This window comes from Aulostomus chinensis, chromosome 2 (assembly GCF_037954235.1).
Source record: "Aulostomus chinensis isolate RoL2024-O1b breed Wild chromosome 2, RoL_Achi_v1.0, whole genome shotgun sequence".
Classification (NCBI taxonomy): domain Eukaryota; kingdom Metazoa; phylum Chordata; class Actinopteri; order Syngnathiformes; family Aulostomidae; genus Aulostomus; species Aulostomus chinensis.
The window spans coordinates 8,492,232-8,506,235 of record NC_141321.1 but is presented as its reverse complement, the minus strand read 5'-3'; the positions used below and the strand labels follow the sequence as shown (position 1 = coordinate 8,506,235).

At 42.1% G+C, this 14,004-nt stretch overlaps 1 protein-coding gene across 2 annotated transcripts; it reads left to right on the top strand.

Annotated features, from left to right (window-relative positions):
- The first annotated feature begins 2,964 nt into the window (after positions 1 to 2,964).
- On the top strand, positions 2,965 to 14,004 carry LOC147268994 (lactadherin-like). 2 transcript variants are annotated; one of them, XM_086225986.1, is made up of 10 exons: positions 2,965 to 3,174; positions 5,315 to 5,440; positions 5,515 to 5,646; positions 9,851 to 9,964; positions 10,445 to 10,626; positions 10,710 to 10,865; positions 11,134 to 11,278; positions 11,765 to 11,949; positions 12,305 to 12,460; positions 13,028 to 14,004. In XM_086225986.1, the coding sequence occupies exons 1-10, from the start codon at positions 3,099 to 3,101 to the stop codon at positions 13,169 to 13,171; spliced, it is 1,416 nt and encodes a 471-aa protein (XP_086082112.1). In that variant the 5' UTR covers positions 2,965 to 3,098; the 3' UTR covers positions 13,172 to 14,004. The 2 variants fall into 2 exon arrangements, with proteins under 2 accessions (XP_086082112.1, XP_086082102.1); XM_086225976.1 differs by having other exon boundaries at positions 2,967 to 3,174; positions 11,747 to 11,949; positions 13,028 to 13,999.

The window sequence follows — 14,004 nt, the reverse complement described above, 5'->3', positions numbered from 1 at the left end:
TAACTACTGACTTGTTTGAAATGAGACGCGTCTTTGCACTTGTACAGCTTCAAATCCTCGAGCAGCCGAGCAACTCTGGCTTTTCAAATCAAGAGTTTTTCTGTCTCTAAATGTGCAAAGCTGGTAGGGACCAACCTCAAAGGACTTGCAGCTGTAATTGCAGCAAATTATTGAGTCAGGGAGGCCGAATAGTTTTGCACACTGCACTTGGCAATTTTTTTCTTTGTTAAAAAAATGTTAAACTCATGTATAGTTTTCTTTGTACTTCACAATTGTGTGCCACTTTGTGTTGGTCTTTCACATAAAATTCCAATAAAATATATTTGTGTTTAGGGTCATAACTTGACAAAATGTGGAGAAGTTCAAGGGGTATGAATAGTTTTGCAAGCTGCTGTATATGTAGAGTACAGTGTATGCATACATGCATAATCAAAAGTTTGGACATTTAATGTCTTTCTTTATTTTCACAACTGTTTACATAGTAGATTCTCACTGAAGGCATCAAAACGATTAAAGAAGACATATGGGATGATGTAGTAAACAACAATGGGTGAAATAATTCAAAGCGCCACCAAAGAATCAAATCGTGGGAACAAGTTGGCCACAAAATCATTAATTGGGGAGGGAGCAAGTCAAGGCCTGAGGCAACAAAAAAAAACTTTTATATCAACAAAAAAAATACATCACAGCGGGGCTGCACAGTGGTGCAGTGGTCAGCACTGTCTCCTCACAGCAAGAAGGTTCCAGGTTCCAGTCCCGGCTCCAGCACAGGATCTTTCTGTGTGGAGTCTGCATGTTCTCCCTGTTCCTGTGTGGGTTCTCTCTGGTACTCCAGCTTCCTCCCACAGTCCAAAGACATCAAGAGGGGACGAGGCTGATTGATACTCTAAATTGACCGTAGGTGTGACTGTGAGTGTGAATGGTTGTCTGTCTCTATGTGTTGGTCCTGTGATGGACTGGTGACCTGTCCAGGGTGAACCCTGCTGCTCGCCCATAAACGCCGGGATAGGCTCCACCCCCACGACCCTTAATGTAGGAATAAGCGGAAGAAGATGAATATGTGTGTGTATATATATATATATATATGACAAAAGGTATTTGAGGTACAGCTCAAGCAAGAAGGCTCAGGGTTGTCTTCTTCGATGTCTTGGTAAGTTACCAACAAGTTTGGAATGTGTTAAATGATCACTTGTACGGTTCTCATATATATATATATATATATATATATATATATATATATATATATATATATATATATATATACATATATATATATATACATATACACATATATACATATATATATATACATACAGAGTTAACATATATAACATATATATAACATTAACGTTAACATTATATATAATGTTATATATATAATTATATATAATAATCTGTTAACATATATAACATATATATAACATTAACGTTAACATTAACATATATATATAACATTAACGTTAACATATATATATACATACATACATATATATACATATATACATATATATGTATATATATATACGCCTTCCGCGTATATATATATATATATATATATATATATATATATATATATATATGCCTTCCCAAAGTTCTGTTTTTGATCTCAGAATAAAGGATTCTGAGATCAAAGAATAGTTGCAAAGAAGAGATTGAAGAAAGGACTCCCTAAAATCACAGTCAGAACTGTAAGACCAAAATACACACACACACAGACATACACTCACACAAACACACACACACCATCACCAACAACAACAACAAATATCAGAAAGCATGGTTGCAGCCTGCTTTGCTAAGCTCTTCTTCGCTGATGTCTTTTAATGTGCTAGTCGAACATCAATCTGTGTCTCTGTTGCCATTCTGTGGACTGTGGAAGCAGTTTTGAAGATTCTCCTACTTTTTCTTTTTTTAACTGTTTCTTTAATTTTTCTATTGTCTTTTTAATCCGTTTTATTATGAAATCCACTCCTTCATGTGCCTGGTTCTTCCTATCTTTGTCTGTTCCCCCCATCATCTGACCATCAGTTGAGTTCCAGGGTTTCTCCTCCCATCAACTCCTTCTCTGTCCTCATGTCTTCCCACTGGGATGAGCTCAGTCTCTATTCTAGTTTGGTTTTCTCTGTCTGTCCTTGTCTGTTTCTCTGTTTTCCCGGTCAGTGTTTTTCGGTCAACCTGCACCTTTATTATTTTGTAAGGTTTTTTCTTGTTTTTCCATTTATAAGTTATTTTCTTGCTCCGCCCTCCTTGCCTCTGCATTGGATCCTCTAAAACCTGACCCCTCTCAGGCACAAACAACCTGACGGTCACTGTTTGACCGCCACTGTGAGCAGACAGACACAGGAAACTCCACCGATTGCTTGAGTCTGGCAGCCTTTGCACTTCAGGTTGAGGAAGGCATCCTGATGTCGCCCACAAAAGCTCCTGACGCTTCTTCTCTCTTTTTCTTTTTCCTTTCCACCTCTAGTATAAAATGGGTTCTGCATTTTAAAAAAAGTAAAAAAATAAATACAATAACTAAATAAATGAAAATATCTGTTTTTGTTTTGGAGTCTAAAATATTGATGTGAAGTAGGAGGCGTGACTTTTTCTGGAAAGTGGTGTGTCTTGTTTATTACTCTGTTATAAATTGTTGGTGTTGACTTGGAGTCACTGGGCCATTTGATACAGAAACTACAGTACAGGTGGAGAAATAACCTCTGTCTCATTCTTAAACATGATATCACACAGACGATGCATTTTGCATATTAAAATAGAAGAAACAGGAAAAAAAACACAAAAGAAATATGGTTCTTAAAAAAAAACACAAAGCAAAAAACAACAACACACACACAAAGAAACCAAGGAAAACATTAATTTTCATTCCTCACAAGGTAGCGTCGTATGTTTTGGTAAACTCCCTATTTTATCCCCTGCTCCCCGCCCCATCGATTACGTCACATGACGTCAACTCAAGTCCCAGCTTGCACCTTCAACAAGTCCCCGATCTCCTCGCACGGAGTTGCGGGATTTCCAACGGCTCTTTAAGGCAGCATTGCAGCGATTCAGCGCGTCGGCGTCGCTCCCAGCAAGCTTGCAGGACAAAGAAGTAAACAAACATGACACGTCCAGGAAACGTTATAACAGCGTTCTTAACAACTTCTACTCTTCTGCTCTGCCTCTCTTCAGCTAGAGGTAAGTCACTTTTAACCAAACCGCTTATAAGTTTTAACCTAGTTAGATGCAGTTATGTTAGTTTTCTACTTCCAACATCCAACACACATACATTCACACAACTTCATCCACAAAGAAACTGGACTCTGGCAATGAACTAAGCAACCTAGATTTAATTTTCCACCCTGAAGAAAAAAATTCACTTCATTGGCCCGTTTTCTTCCTCTGACTCATGAAGAGTGACTCAGTTTTATGTTTCTGTCAAAGTCGCTTATGATGGGAGAATATTCTGACTTAACGAATGACAGACGTGGTGATTTCTCACTCTATTCGACATTTTTCTTTTCATTAATAAAGTTATTGTTTATGCTGCACGCTGAGGTCAGTCAGTTAGACGTCATCTTAAATCCTGTATCTCTCCAGTGCGGTTTATTACCTCATGGTAGGATGAGCTGTTGGGTAGGAGGGGTTTATATCACAGGTGAGACGGTGAAGGAGGGAGGTTTGAAAAGATAAACAGCAACATAAAGATATGAACTGCAGCTGCAGTTTTTACAGAAACCAACAGTGCGGGAGAGGCCGTAAGGTCGAGGGGTTCTTGGATCCTCCGATATTCACTCCCAGTTACTTTCTGTGTAAACTGCTCTGGATTTTTATCCCAGCGGACACCTGATCAGACTGAACACAGGTACAGATGGGGTGGAAAATAACACCATATGTGCCTTCGTCTGGAGTCCACATGAGGCAGCTGTCTGCTCGCCTAACTTTAATTCTACCTATAAAAGCCCTGCCAACTAGGAGCAGAAGGAGCAACATCTCGAACCTGAGGAGACAACAAGTCTTTGGGCTGTCTGAAATGTATGTGGCTGCTATTCTCATTCTGCCAGGATTTTTATGTCCATCCAGGAACCTGCTGCCCAGTCAGGTGGGCTGTGTGTCCTGTGCCACTCGCTGCACTGTCATGTTGTGTAACTGCTCATTCCTGAAAGAGCTGAATGCTTCTGTTCCACCTGGCTAATCCTGCAATCTCTTAATCCCAACGGGCCACCGGCACACAGGCACGTTCTGCTGTCAGCTGCTCAGAATATGATCACCTGAAATGTGTTTGCTCATTTTATTCCTGTCACAAAAACTGGAATTGTCTACAGAGTTTTCTCAACGTCTCGGCAAACTAGCTTAAATTGATTTACGCCCTCATGGTTCTGTTGTAGTTTAGCGGTGCCTTGTCATAGGTTGTGTTGTCACTTTTCAGACGATTAATCTGCAACCAAACTGATGTTATTATGGGAGGGATTTGCTTTACGTTTGTCTACCTTAAAGAGGTCTGACAACAAATAGCGGATGGTTTGTAGAAACCAGTGTGGATATGGCGTCGCTTGTACGCCTTCTTTACCAAGGATGTCAACTGTAGACTATCTGTGGGTTTTAACTCCACATGCCAAGCTATTTCAGCTGAGGTTGCAGAATCACGACTCTGTCACGGCATCTGATGAGCAATAGTGAACCCACAGATTATGAGTTAAAGGGTTTGTCGAACCCTCGGATGACTCATAAATCTGTGCCCTGCCTCTCTTACTGCCGCCGTTGTCTTGATCCACCCAGGAAGTGTGACTCAGCTCGCCGCTCCTCACACCTTAAGCCGCAGGACCTTTATTACAAACACACAGACGAGACACAGCAGCCGCAGAGGAAACAGCTGAATTAGGGATCCTCCATTTTTCCTCTCAGCACACACTCTGGCATACAGCTCCAACAAGTATGCAATGATGTCACCGCTCTATCTGATACCCAGTGTGTGCTATAGTATGACAGTGGTGACTAAAGGGAGCGAGTGACTGGAAGGCCGCCTGTTCCATCCCCAGACTGACAAGATAAATCTGAGTGAGGAAAGTAAAGAAACAGCATTGACTTTATTGAATTATTTTTCCAGTCAGTGTTAGACTGCTAGACTGGTGTCAGCTTAGACTTAAAATTGAAGGTTCAGAGAGAGAGAGAATGAGAGCAGTATTAGGACCAGCACAAGAAGGAAAAGTTTCCCAGAGTGACCATGCTTAATAGAAAGCAAACAACTGACAACATCTGATAGCCACACAACAGAATGTGCCAACTTTGTGAGGTAGTGGCAGTAGATGAACTGTTCTCCTCCGTCTACCCTCGTCAGGCGACTACTGTGAGGTCAACCTTTGCCATAATGGAGGAACGTGTGTGACGGGGGTAGGAGAGGATCCCTTCATCTGTATCTGTGCGGACGGTTTCAGCGGAGACACCTGCAACCTGACAGAGACAGGTAGGGAAGCTTTTTCAAGAAAATCACAGTTCATAGACACAACATACAACATATATGCATCTTCCCTCTACCAGGACCTTGCAGCCTAAACCCTTGTAAGAATGATGGATCATGCGAGGTCATCTCTCCAACTAGACGTGGGGACGTTTTCAGCGAGTACATCTGCAAGTGCCAGCCGGGCTTCGAGGGAGTGCACTGTCAGACGAGTGAGTGACTGTCAATCACGACTGTGGCTGCCACCTCTGAGCCATCACATCCACACAGTGGCTACAGAACACTCCATCTGACCAACATGTCAATTTGTCCAGTCATATCTGTCAGTTTATAGCATAAATATTTGTCTAGAAAGGTCAAGGTGTTTCTGTGTCGCTCAGATTGAAGCTCAGCACGTATGGAATACATCCAGAGAGAGAATAGATAAAGGAAGCAATTTTGATTAGTTGCCGATGAGTGAAAAGTTTGCAGGAACGTGTCAGCGTTTTGGGAAATACATTTATTTGCCAGCCTCTTCGGACAGGAAGACAGATACCCTTCTCTCCTCTGCATGTGCATGAGGGAGAGACCCATGCTAGTTAGCTTAGCATGGCAGTGGGTTGGAAGTGTTAGCATACCTCAGTTAAAAGTCATCAAAATGGTCCTTGCCTGCTTTAAAATATGCAGAATGTGTGAAACATTGGTGGTAACACTGCTACTTAAAATTTAAAAAAAAAAATTTTGTCATGTAATTTCGCAATCAGACACAGTTGGAGCTCGTTTCCTGACTGGACGCAGTCATTTGGCAGAGCACCTCAAACTTAAGCCACCAAAACAAAACATTTGTTGACATCCAGAAGAGCGACTGCTGCTACAAATCATTGCTGACTTTGTGCGAGAGGATGAGGAGGTTTATATCTGGACAAAGCAAGATCCTGAACCTGATGGTTCAGGCCATTTTAAGATTTTTGCAGTGGCAGCTTCCTATCCAGCAGAGGGCGCTCTAAATATTGACCTGTAGCTGTTGCATGACCGTAACTCCTCGCAGATGGAGGAAAATAGTAACCGGAGCCATCTTGAGAGGACAATCATAGCACTAAAATATCTCAGAAGCCTTGTTAAGAAGTATTTTGGGTTGTAAACCCAAGAAGTCACAGACAAAGATGCAGTTAATTGTTGTTACTCCTCAACTTTAACAATTCTGTAATGGAGGCCAGTGGGTAGTGCTGTGCAGTGGGTAAACCTCCCTAACCAAAACCTGATAAGCTGCAGCTAGCGCCTATGAGTTTTAGCCCCCTTGCTAGTGCATTAGCCTCCATGCCAGTGGCTAAGGGTTTGAGCCCAGTGAGACGGTGCTCACACAGTGCAGGTTACACTGGCTCAGCTGCGAGCTGACCACCAGTACTGAGCGGAGCAGCACCAAGTGTGCAGCCTTGTTTTGAATGTTGCTCTGATGTTTTGAATGCATCCTTTTTAATGATGACTTTTAGAGATTCTTCCCACCAACTTTCATTCATTGCGCTTAGCTCATAATTGTCACACTGGTGTATCTTCATAGGTATGGATATTTACGTTACGGGTCACTCCATTAAGTCAGTGGCGCCCTCTCAAAATCCTCCATCAAAAATAAAATAGTGTTTTAAGATATTTTCAACCCTCATTCTACAAAGGCCTGCTGCTTCTCTTCCCTGATTGGCTCTGATCCTGCTCTGTGTCACTCCACATGCTTAAAGGCTCAAACATTAAAATGCCATCAGGGTCTTGTGTGGGTTTGCAACCTGTAAGTCTACGACTTTTTGCTCAGATAACACAAGCTAGTGGTCAGCTGGTCTGTGGGGGTCTCAGCTCCCTACACAGGTATCTATCCTCTTGTCTGGCTCTGGTGAGGAACCAAATAAGCACATTTATCAAAAGGTTAAAGTTCCTTTAAGGGTGAAGAAGAGTAAAGCACTTTAAAGATTCCCTTTAGACATGTTTAAAGATTAAAGAATGTGGTAAAACTAGCAGGATATTATGTCATACATAATAAGCTTGTCCTAATGCATTTAAGTGTGAACGACTGAGGTTTTTCCATCTTATCATAGCAGTGGGTGTGTGTATGTGTGTGTGTGTGTGGGGGGGGGGGCGTGTTTCAAGCCTAGCTGTCTCGTGAAAGAGCTTCATTCAGTGGGCTCAGTGCTCATTCTGTGCAGCTAATTAGTAAAAAGACCAAGTCTCTTAGCATGCAGCCGCCTTCCACACAGCTTCAACACTGCTTGTCCTCCTGTCTCTCTCTCTCTCTCTCTCTCTCGCTCTCTCTCTCTCTCTCTCTCACACACACACACACACACACACACACATTCTTCACAGTCAGTTCCATCATCTTAGTATTAAGCCAGCTTGTAAACATTGCAGGGGTTTTTGGTAGGAAAATGAACAAAATACCACAATTATTTTCACAGGGATAATGGGTGTTGTAACCAGTATGTTGCAGTAAACATTGTGTTTATTAACTGATATGGACTTTAAACAACTATGTAATGTGTGTGTGTGTGTGTGTGTGTGTGTGTGTGTGTGTGTTTTTGACTGCATAACCAGGTAGAATAACAGTTGACGATGGCACAACTTAAACTCTCAGGATTTTCATGCAACTAGAGGCATTTGTTGTGAATGAAGAGCTCCCCCTCCCGTAGCCCACAGGCTGACCACCAATTGTAGCGTCTGTGGAGTCTACTCCCAAACATTTTCTAATTTTGTTTCAGCGACGTCATCGGCTGGACTGGTGCAGAGGTACAGTAGCGGGGTGGAGCCCACACAGTAAATTAATAGATACAGACGTGCAGAGTCCTGCGTATTTAAAGTTTTAACTATAATGAGAACTCTGTAGTTAAATGGTATTTCCGAGGTCAACAAGATGTGTTTTGTTTGTCAGAAATGAGCCGTGAAGGACACGGCTGGATTTTCATAGTCAGAGTTGTATTTAACCCCAAAAAAGAAAGAAGTGCTTCGCCCTCACCTGGGATTCTGTGGCTTTTAGCTTCACTTGTGCAACTCGGATGTTTTAGAAAACGTGGAGGTTGGTGGTTTGGGGTTAAAATAGAACCTCATGTTTTACAACAGTTTTTCTGTCAAAAGGCCTTGAGGGCAAACTTCTCTCGAAATGTAAATCCTAAACACTAAATGGATCTGCCCCAAAGTTTTAATAATGTTGATGAAAATCGGGGCTCATAGTTTGATGCGCATCAGCCTGCCAACAGACGGACAGATAAATCCTAGTAAACAAAAACAACCCGCGTGGTGCTGACCAGATTTATATAGCAACTCAGCTGGAGGCTCTTGGTAGGATCACTTGTTTCTCAGGGTTATTAGATGTGTTGTCGGAGTCGTACAAGCGTTCGTTTCTAAGTTTTGACCAATCCTCTTAGTGGTAACGGGAATGAGAATTAAACAGACCCGCGTGGCCTCACACCAACCTGCCGCCTGCTCTAGAGTCCTCAGGGTCACTGAGGCAAGTGAACTCAGGCAGTTGGTAAGGTGAGCTGATTCACGACGTTCAACGGGACAAAAAATTAAGTCTGGCAAAATGAAGTCAACATTTTGTCTTTGATTAGTTTGATCTGGTGAAAAAAAGCAAATCAATTTAGATTTGAATTATGATCCAGCAGTTTTTTTTGGACTTTCGCGTGTCTCATCAGTTGATTAGTTCTTGTGTATTGACTGTGACTGTTGGGAGAAGTTAGCTCTTCTCTTAGAAGTTCCATCAGCACCTTGATGACTTTGAATCCCAAATTAGTTTTTAGGCTAACATTTTGGAATTCTTCTCATTAAAAAAAAGAAAACACAGCATGATTTTCTTTTTTCTTTTCTTTTTTTACTTTCGGAGATATTTTCAGCTTATTTTTCTTCCCTCCTAAATCGAGGAAGTATTGATGTTCATGGTTGTTCTTGTGTTTGAATAATCAATGATGCAGACCGTTCCCAGTGAAACGGTGCCACCCTGTGGGGGTTGAAGACTGTTACATGGGCGGTGCTCAGAGGGAGTACAGGAAGTGACCACAGATTTCTAATCGTTACTGTGAAGAAAACCTGTCTAGCTTTTAACTGTGAGAATAATATTCATTTAATTGTGCATCTGTACAACAGCTCTCTGCATTGTACAAAGAAATCTGCTTTGACCTTTGAACCCTAACATGCTGTGCCCTTGGAGATGGTTACAAGTGAGTTCTGTGTCCCCAGCTTTGCCCTTTGAGGTCATTTCTCTTGTCAACTAGCCCTAAAAGAACGTTTTTACTGTCTGTATATTAAAGGACAGATAGTCTTTTGTGGTCGTTGGCCTGCCTCTGTTCTCTCTGCGAGTCATTTGAGGGCAGGCCTGCGCCTCATCCTAAACTGTCAACAGCACATCTCACTCATTCAGAACTACACTAAATTTGAAGGTGATGAAATTGTATTTTCCAGATGTGAACGACTGTGTCAACCAGCCGTGTAGTAATGGGGGGAAGTGCAGAGATCTGGACGGAGACTACAACTGCCAGTGCCCGTCGCCGTATGTTGGGAAGCAGTGCCAGCTACGTATGTGCTTCGTTCACTTCACTTTGTCACCGACTTTTCAGAAAATCAAAGTGTTTCTTGAAGTCAGGAAAATGTCTGCCAAGAGCAAGTATCAAAAAGTAGTACCACTCAAATGAAGTAGAATTTCCATTGTATACGATATATATACATACATATATACATACATACACACATACATACATACATATATACATATATGTATATATTTATGTATATATGTATGTGTGTGTATGTATATATATATATATATATATTTTTATATATATATATATATATATATATATATATATATATGTATATAGTTCAAGGTTTGTTCACAGTTAGTGATTTAAATGAGGTAGAGCATTATTAAGTGTGACAAATGCTGAGAAGCATAAACAAATCAGAGCAGAATTTGTTTGCTTTGGTCGCAGCGTTGATGATGTAACAGGAAGCGGTGCAGTTATCACGCTTGTTAATATTTGAATGTCCGTGGCTCAGGTTGCACTTCTCTGCTGGGGATGGAAGGGGGAGCAATCGTGGAATCCCAGATTACAGCTTCCTCCGTGCACTTCGGTATTCTGGGTCTTCAGCGTTGGGGTCCTGAGTTGGCACGGCTCAATAATCAAGGCATCGTCAACGCCTGGACGTCAGCTGCCCATGACAGGAACCCCTGGATTGAGGTGAGAGAACATCCACATCTCAGTCATTGCCAGAGTTGATCAGTGGGGGCTGACAATACTCAAACGCTTGCTTTTGTCACCAGATCAACATGCAAAAGAAGATGCGTCTGACAGGAATCATCACTCAGGGTGCCAGCCGCATGGGCACGGCTGAGTACATCAAGGCCTTCAAAGTGGCAAGCAGCTTCGATGGAAACACCTACACCACGTACAGAGTGGATGGGCAGCGGAGGGACAAGGTCTGACCTCCCTATGCTTTCAACATATGCGACAGAACAGGGGTCACGATCAGCTCGTATTCTTTGCACAGTTGGGTTTTACTCACTGGGGGTCATTTTAAGCCCTCAGTTTAGTCTCTCAGACAGGCAACAAAGCCTGAGGGCTGTTTGTAACTCTTATTGTGAACATCTTCTCAGATTCTAGTCTTAAAACAAAATTAAGGGGTAAAAATGTTCTCAATTTCTTCACAAATGTTGACCTCCACCCGTATGCTTGTGTGCGGTGCAGGTTTTTGTGGGCAACACTGATAACGACAGCACCAACACCAACCTTTTTGACCCTCCCATTGTGGCCCAGTACGTCCGAATCATCCCTGTGGTTTGCCGCAGAGCGTGCACACTCCGCATGGAGCTTGTGGGATGCGAACTCAACGGTAATTAAAGCACAATGCGAGTTCACATTTTAAGTGCAGTTATGGTGTTTGTGAACTTAACATCATAAATCAAGTTTAAAAGCACATTTAGGACACAATGCAAAACTTGTCTCTCTTTAGTTTCATTGTGTTTATCTCTTGTTGCCGTGTTTGCGTAGACGAACATATTGGCAGCGTATTTGTTCTGTGATTTCAAACGTGGTACACGTCTACACACTGCAGAGCTCTAAGCACTTTTTGTAAGCGTTCTTTGACTCTTCGCTCCTTTTTCTTTCCCCTCTGGCATTAGTGGGTCTGACGATTTGTTTTAATTGGTCACATTATTCCTGAGTCTTCCTGGTTTTTGTCAAACAATGCATGAAGTTGATTGGTCTTTTGGGTTTATTCACTGGTGTTTTCCTCTTTCTCTCTCTGTTGCTGTGGCTTCCTCTCCGTCCGTCTTTCTTTATGTTTTTTTTTTATTCACAGTTTATTCAAACACGGCAGGTTGCTCCGAGCCGCTGGGAATGAAGTCTCGCTTGATCTCCGACAGCCAACTCTCAGCTTCCAGCACTTTCCGCACTTGGGGCATTGATACCTTCACGTGGCACCCTCAGTTTGCCCGTCTGGATAAGCAGGGGAAAACGAATGCGTGGTCTCCTGCCCACAACAACCGATCAGAGTGGATCCAGGTGAGGGAGTTTTTCCTGATATTAGTAGAGTGGACAAATCCAGAGAGGCTACGACAACATTGCCACATTCCCCACATTTAGTCATCTCTGTCAAATATCAGTTAATTCTTGCACATCCCAAATTGCTGTGCTGACTACTGTTTTAGAGCATGAAGAAGAACTGATTTCCTGCGTGTAACTGTAGTCCGAGATAGCTGAGCTCGCTGGGAGAGTGGCAGGGTCCCATTTTAATGCCAATAAATGAGGTGGTATCGGCTTACATACTTGTTGACTAGCAACTTGAACGTGCTGTTTATGTTGCTTCTTAGCAGAAAGAGGTTTCTGAGTGTATCTGCGTTTCTCTCCTGTCCATCAGGTGGATCTAGAGAAGACGAAACGCCTCACAGGCATCATCACTCAGGGCGCCAAGGACTTCGGGGTGGTGCAGTTTGTGTCGGTGTTTAAAGTTGCGTACAGTAACGATGGAGAGTCATGGAGCACGGTGAAGGACGTGGACACCGACAATGATAAGGTCAGACAGAAGACTGCATTTCTCTCATTTACAGTGTATTGAGTGCATGAATCTTCTTCTGGAAGGAAGTTTCCTGGGCATTTTTGAATGATTCATGTTGTTTGTAAACTTTATTTATGCTCTAAGATCATTGAGAGCACGCTTCAAAAATATAACATACCACATGTAATGAATAGCGCTTATACCAATGCAGAAACAAAATAATGCAGGACGTTCCACGTGTTGAGGTGCTACAACGAAGCAAGTTTGATTTTAGTGTCTAGAGCCAGACGATCGAGTACAATGGTTAAAAAAGCTCCTAATGATTTATAGAAGAAGAAGATTCCGCATGTATGATGTCACAATGCTTTCTCTGAATGCTCTGAACCTCCCATGACAGTCACTGAGGATTTTATTCTTCGCAGAGATTGCAGGTCGAGGATGTTTGGGTCTAGCATAAACAACTGCTGCATTGTTATTTTCTCTTCCCTCATCCCCTCTTTCCTCTTCCTGTGGAAAAGTGTGTGATAGAATCAATGCACAGAGACTCCAGATGCACATTCATTTTTAAAACTTTTTAACTTGCAGCTTTTCCAAGGCAACATTGACAACAACACTCACATGAAGAATCTATTTGAGCCGCCGTTCTACGCCCGCTACGTCAGAGTGGTTCCCTGGGAGTGGCACGAGCGCATCACTCTGCGCATGGAACTTCTGGGGTGCGATGACTAGAAACGTCTCTCCTGTCAGTGCTCCGTCCTCATCCAGCCTCCCCACCTGCTCACAACAACAGAATCGTCAGTCTGGTGCTGCGTTGTCTCTCTGGATGAAGACCTGTCAGCTCAACAGCTGGGACTAAGACACTCGTAGCACTTTCTAAATAGTGATATTTTTATAATGTTCATTTGATAACATTGCTTGAGACTGAATGTCTTCAGTATGCTTTCACTTGTACTAGCTTGTTGTCTCGACAGGAATCATAGATTTGTTCTTAATCCTTATTATTTTAACCCATTTTTGTCCTGTGTTTGACACCTCGCTGTCCTGCTCATTGTAGAAGTTAAAGGTCTGCTAAAGTCAGCAAACACTAACTATGCCCTACTCCCGTTTCACGAAGCGCTCACAGGCACCATGAAGCAAACTGTGCAATATGTATTTGGGGATATTCAGTCAGTTCAAGATAATTCATGAAAGGCCGGTGTAGAAAAAAATGAAATGTTCACATTTGAACTCCAGTACACTACTCTGTTATAACTCGACTGTAGCGTTTACTGTATTTTAATATTTCATGCGATAAATGTGTTTTTTTTACACGTCATGTAATTTTTACAAATTATTTCATTTTAATTTAATAGATCTACAACAAATGTGAAATACTTACGAAGATGTGTAGAAAAGAAACAAGGGTTTACATTTTTCTATGAATTGCGGGTCTTGAAATTGGGTCATTAATTAAAACATTGAAAATACATTTTGACTCGTGTTTCTTCTCAAACAAGAAGTACATGATAGCATCTCCTGAGGTTGGCGTTCATGTCAGAGAGGGTGTTGGTGGCCGTTGTCCT

Excerpts from the sequence above, each read along its gene's own strand:
- LOC147268994 (XM_086225976.1), top strand. The coding sequence starts at position 3,099 with ATGACACGTCCAGGAAACGTTATAACAGCGTTCTTAACAACTTCTACT. Across the intron at positions 3,175-5,314 it reads CTGCCTCTCTTCAGCTAGAG|GCGACTACTGTGAGGTCAAC; the intron begins GTAAGTCACTTT and ends TACCCTCGTCAG. Across the intron at positions 11,950-12,304 it reads ACCGATCAGAGTGGATCCAG|GTGGATCTAGAGAAGACGAA; the intron begins GTGAGGGAGTTT and ends CCTGTCCATCAG.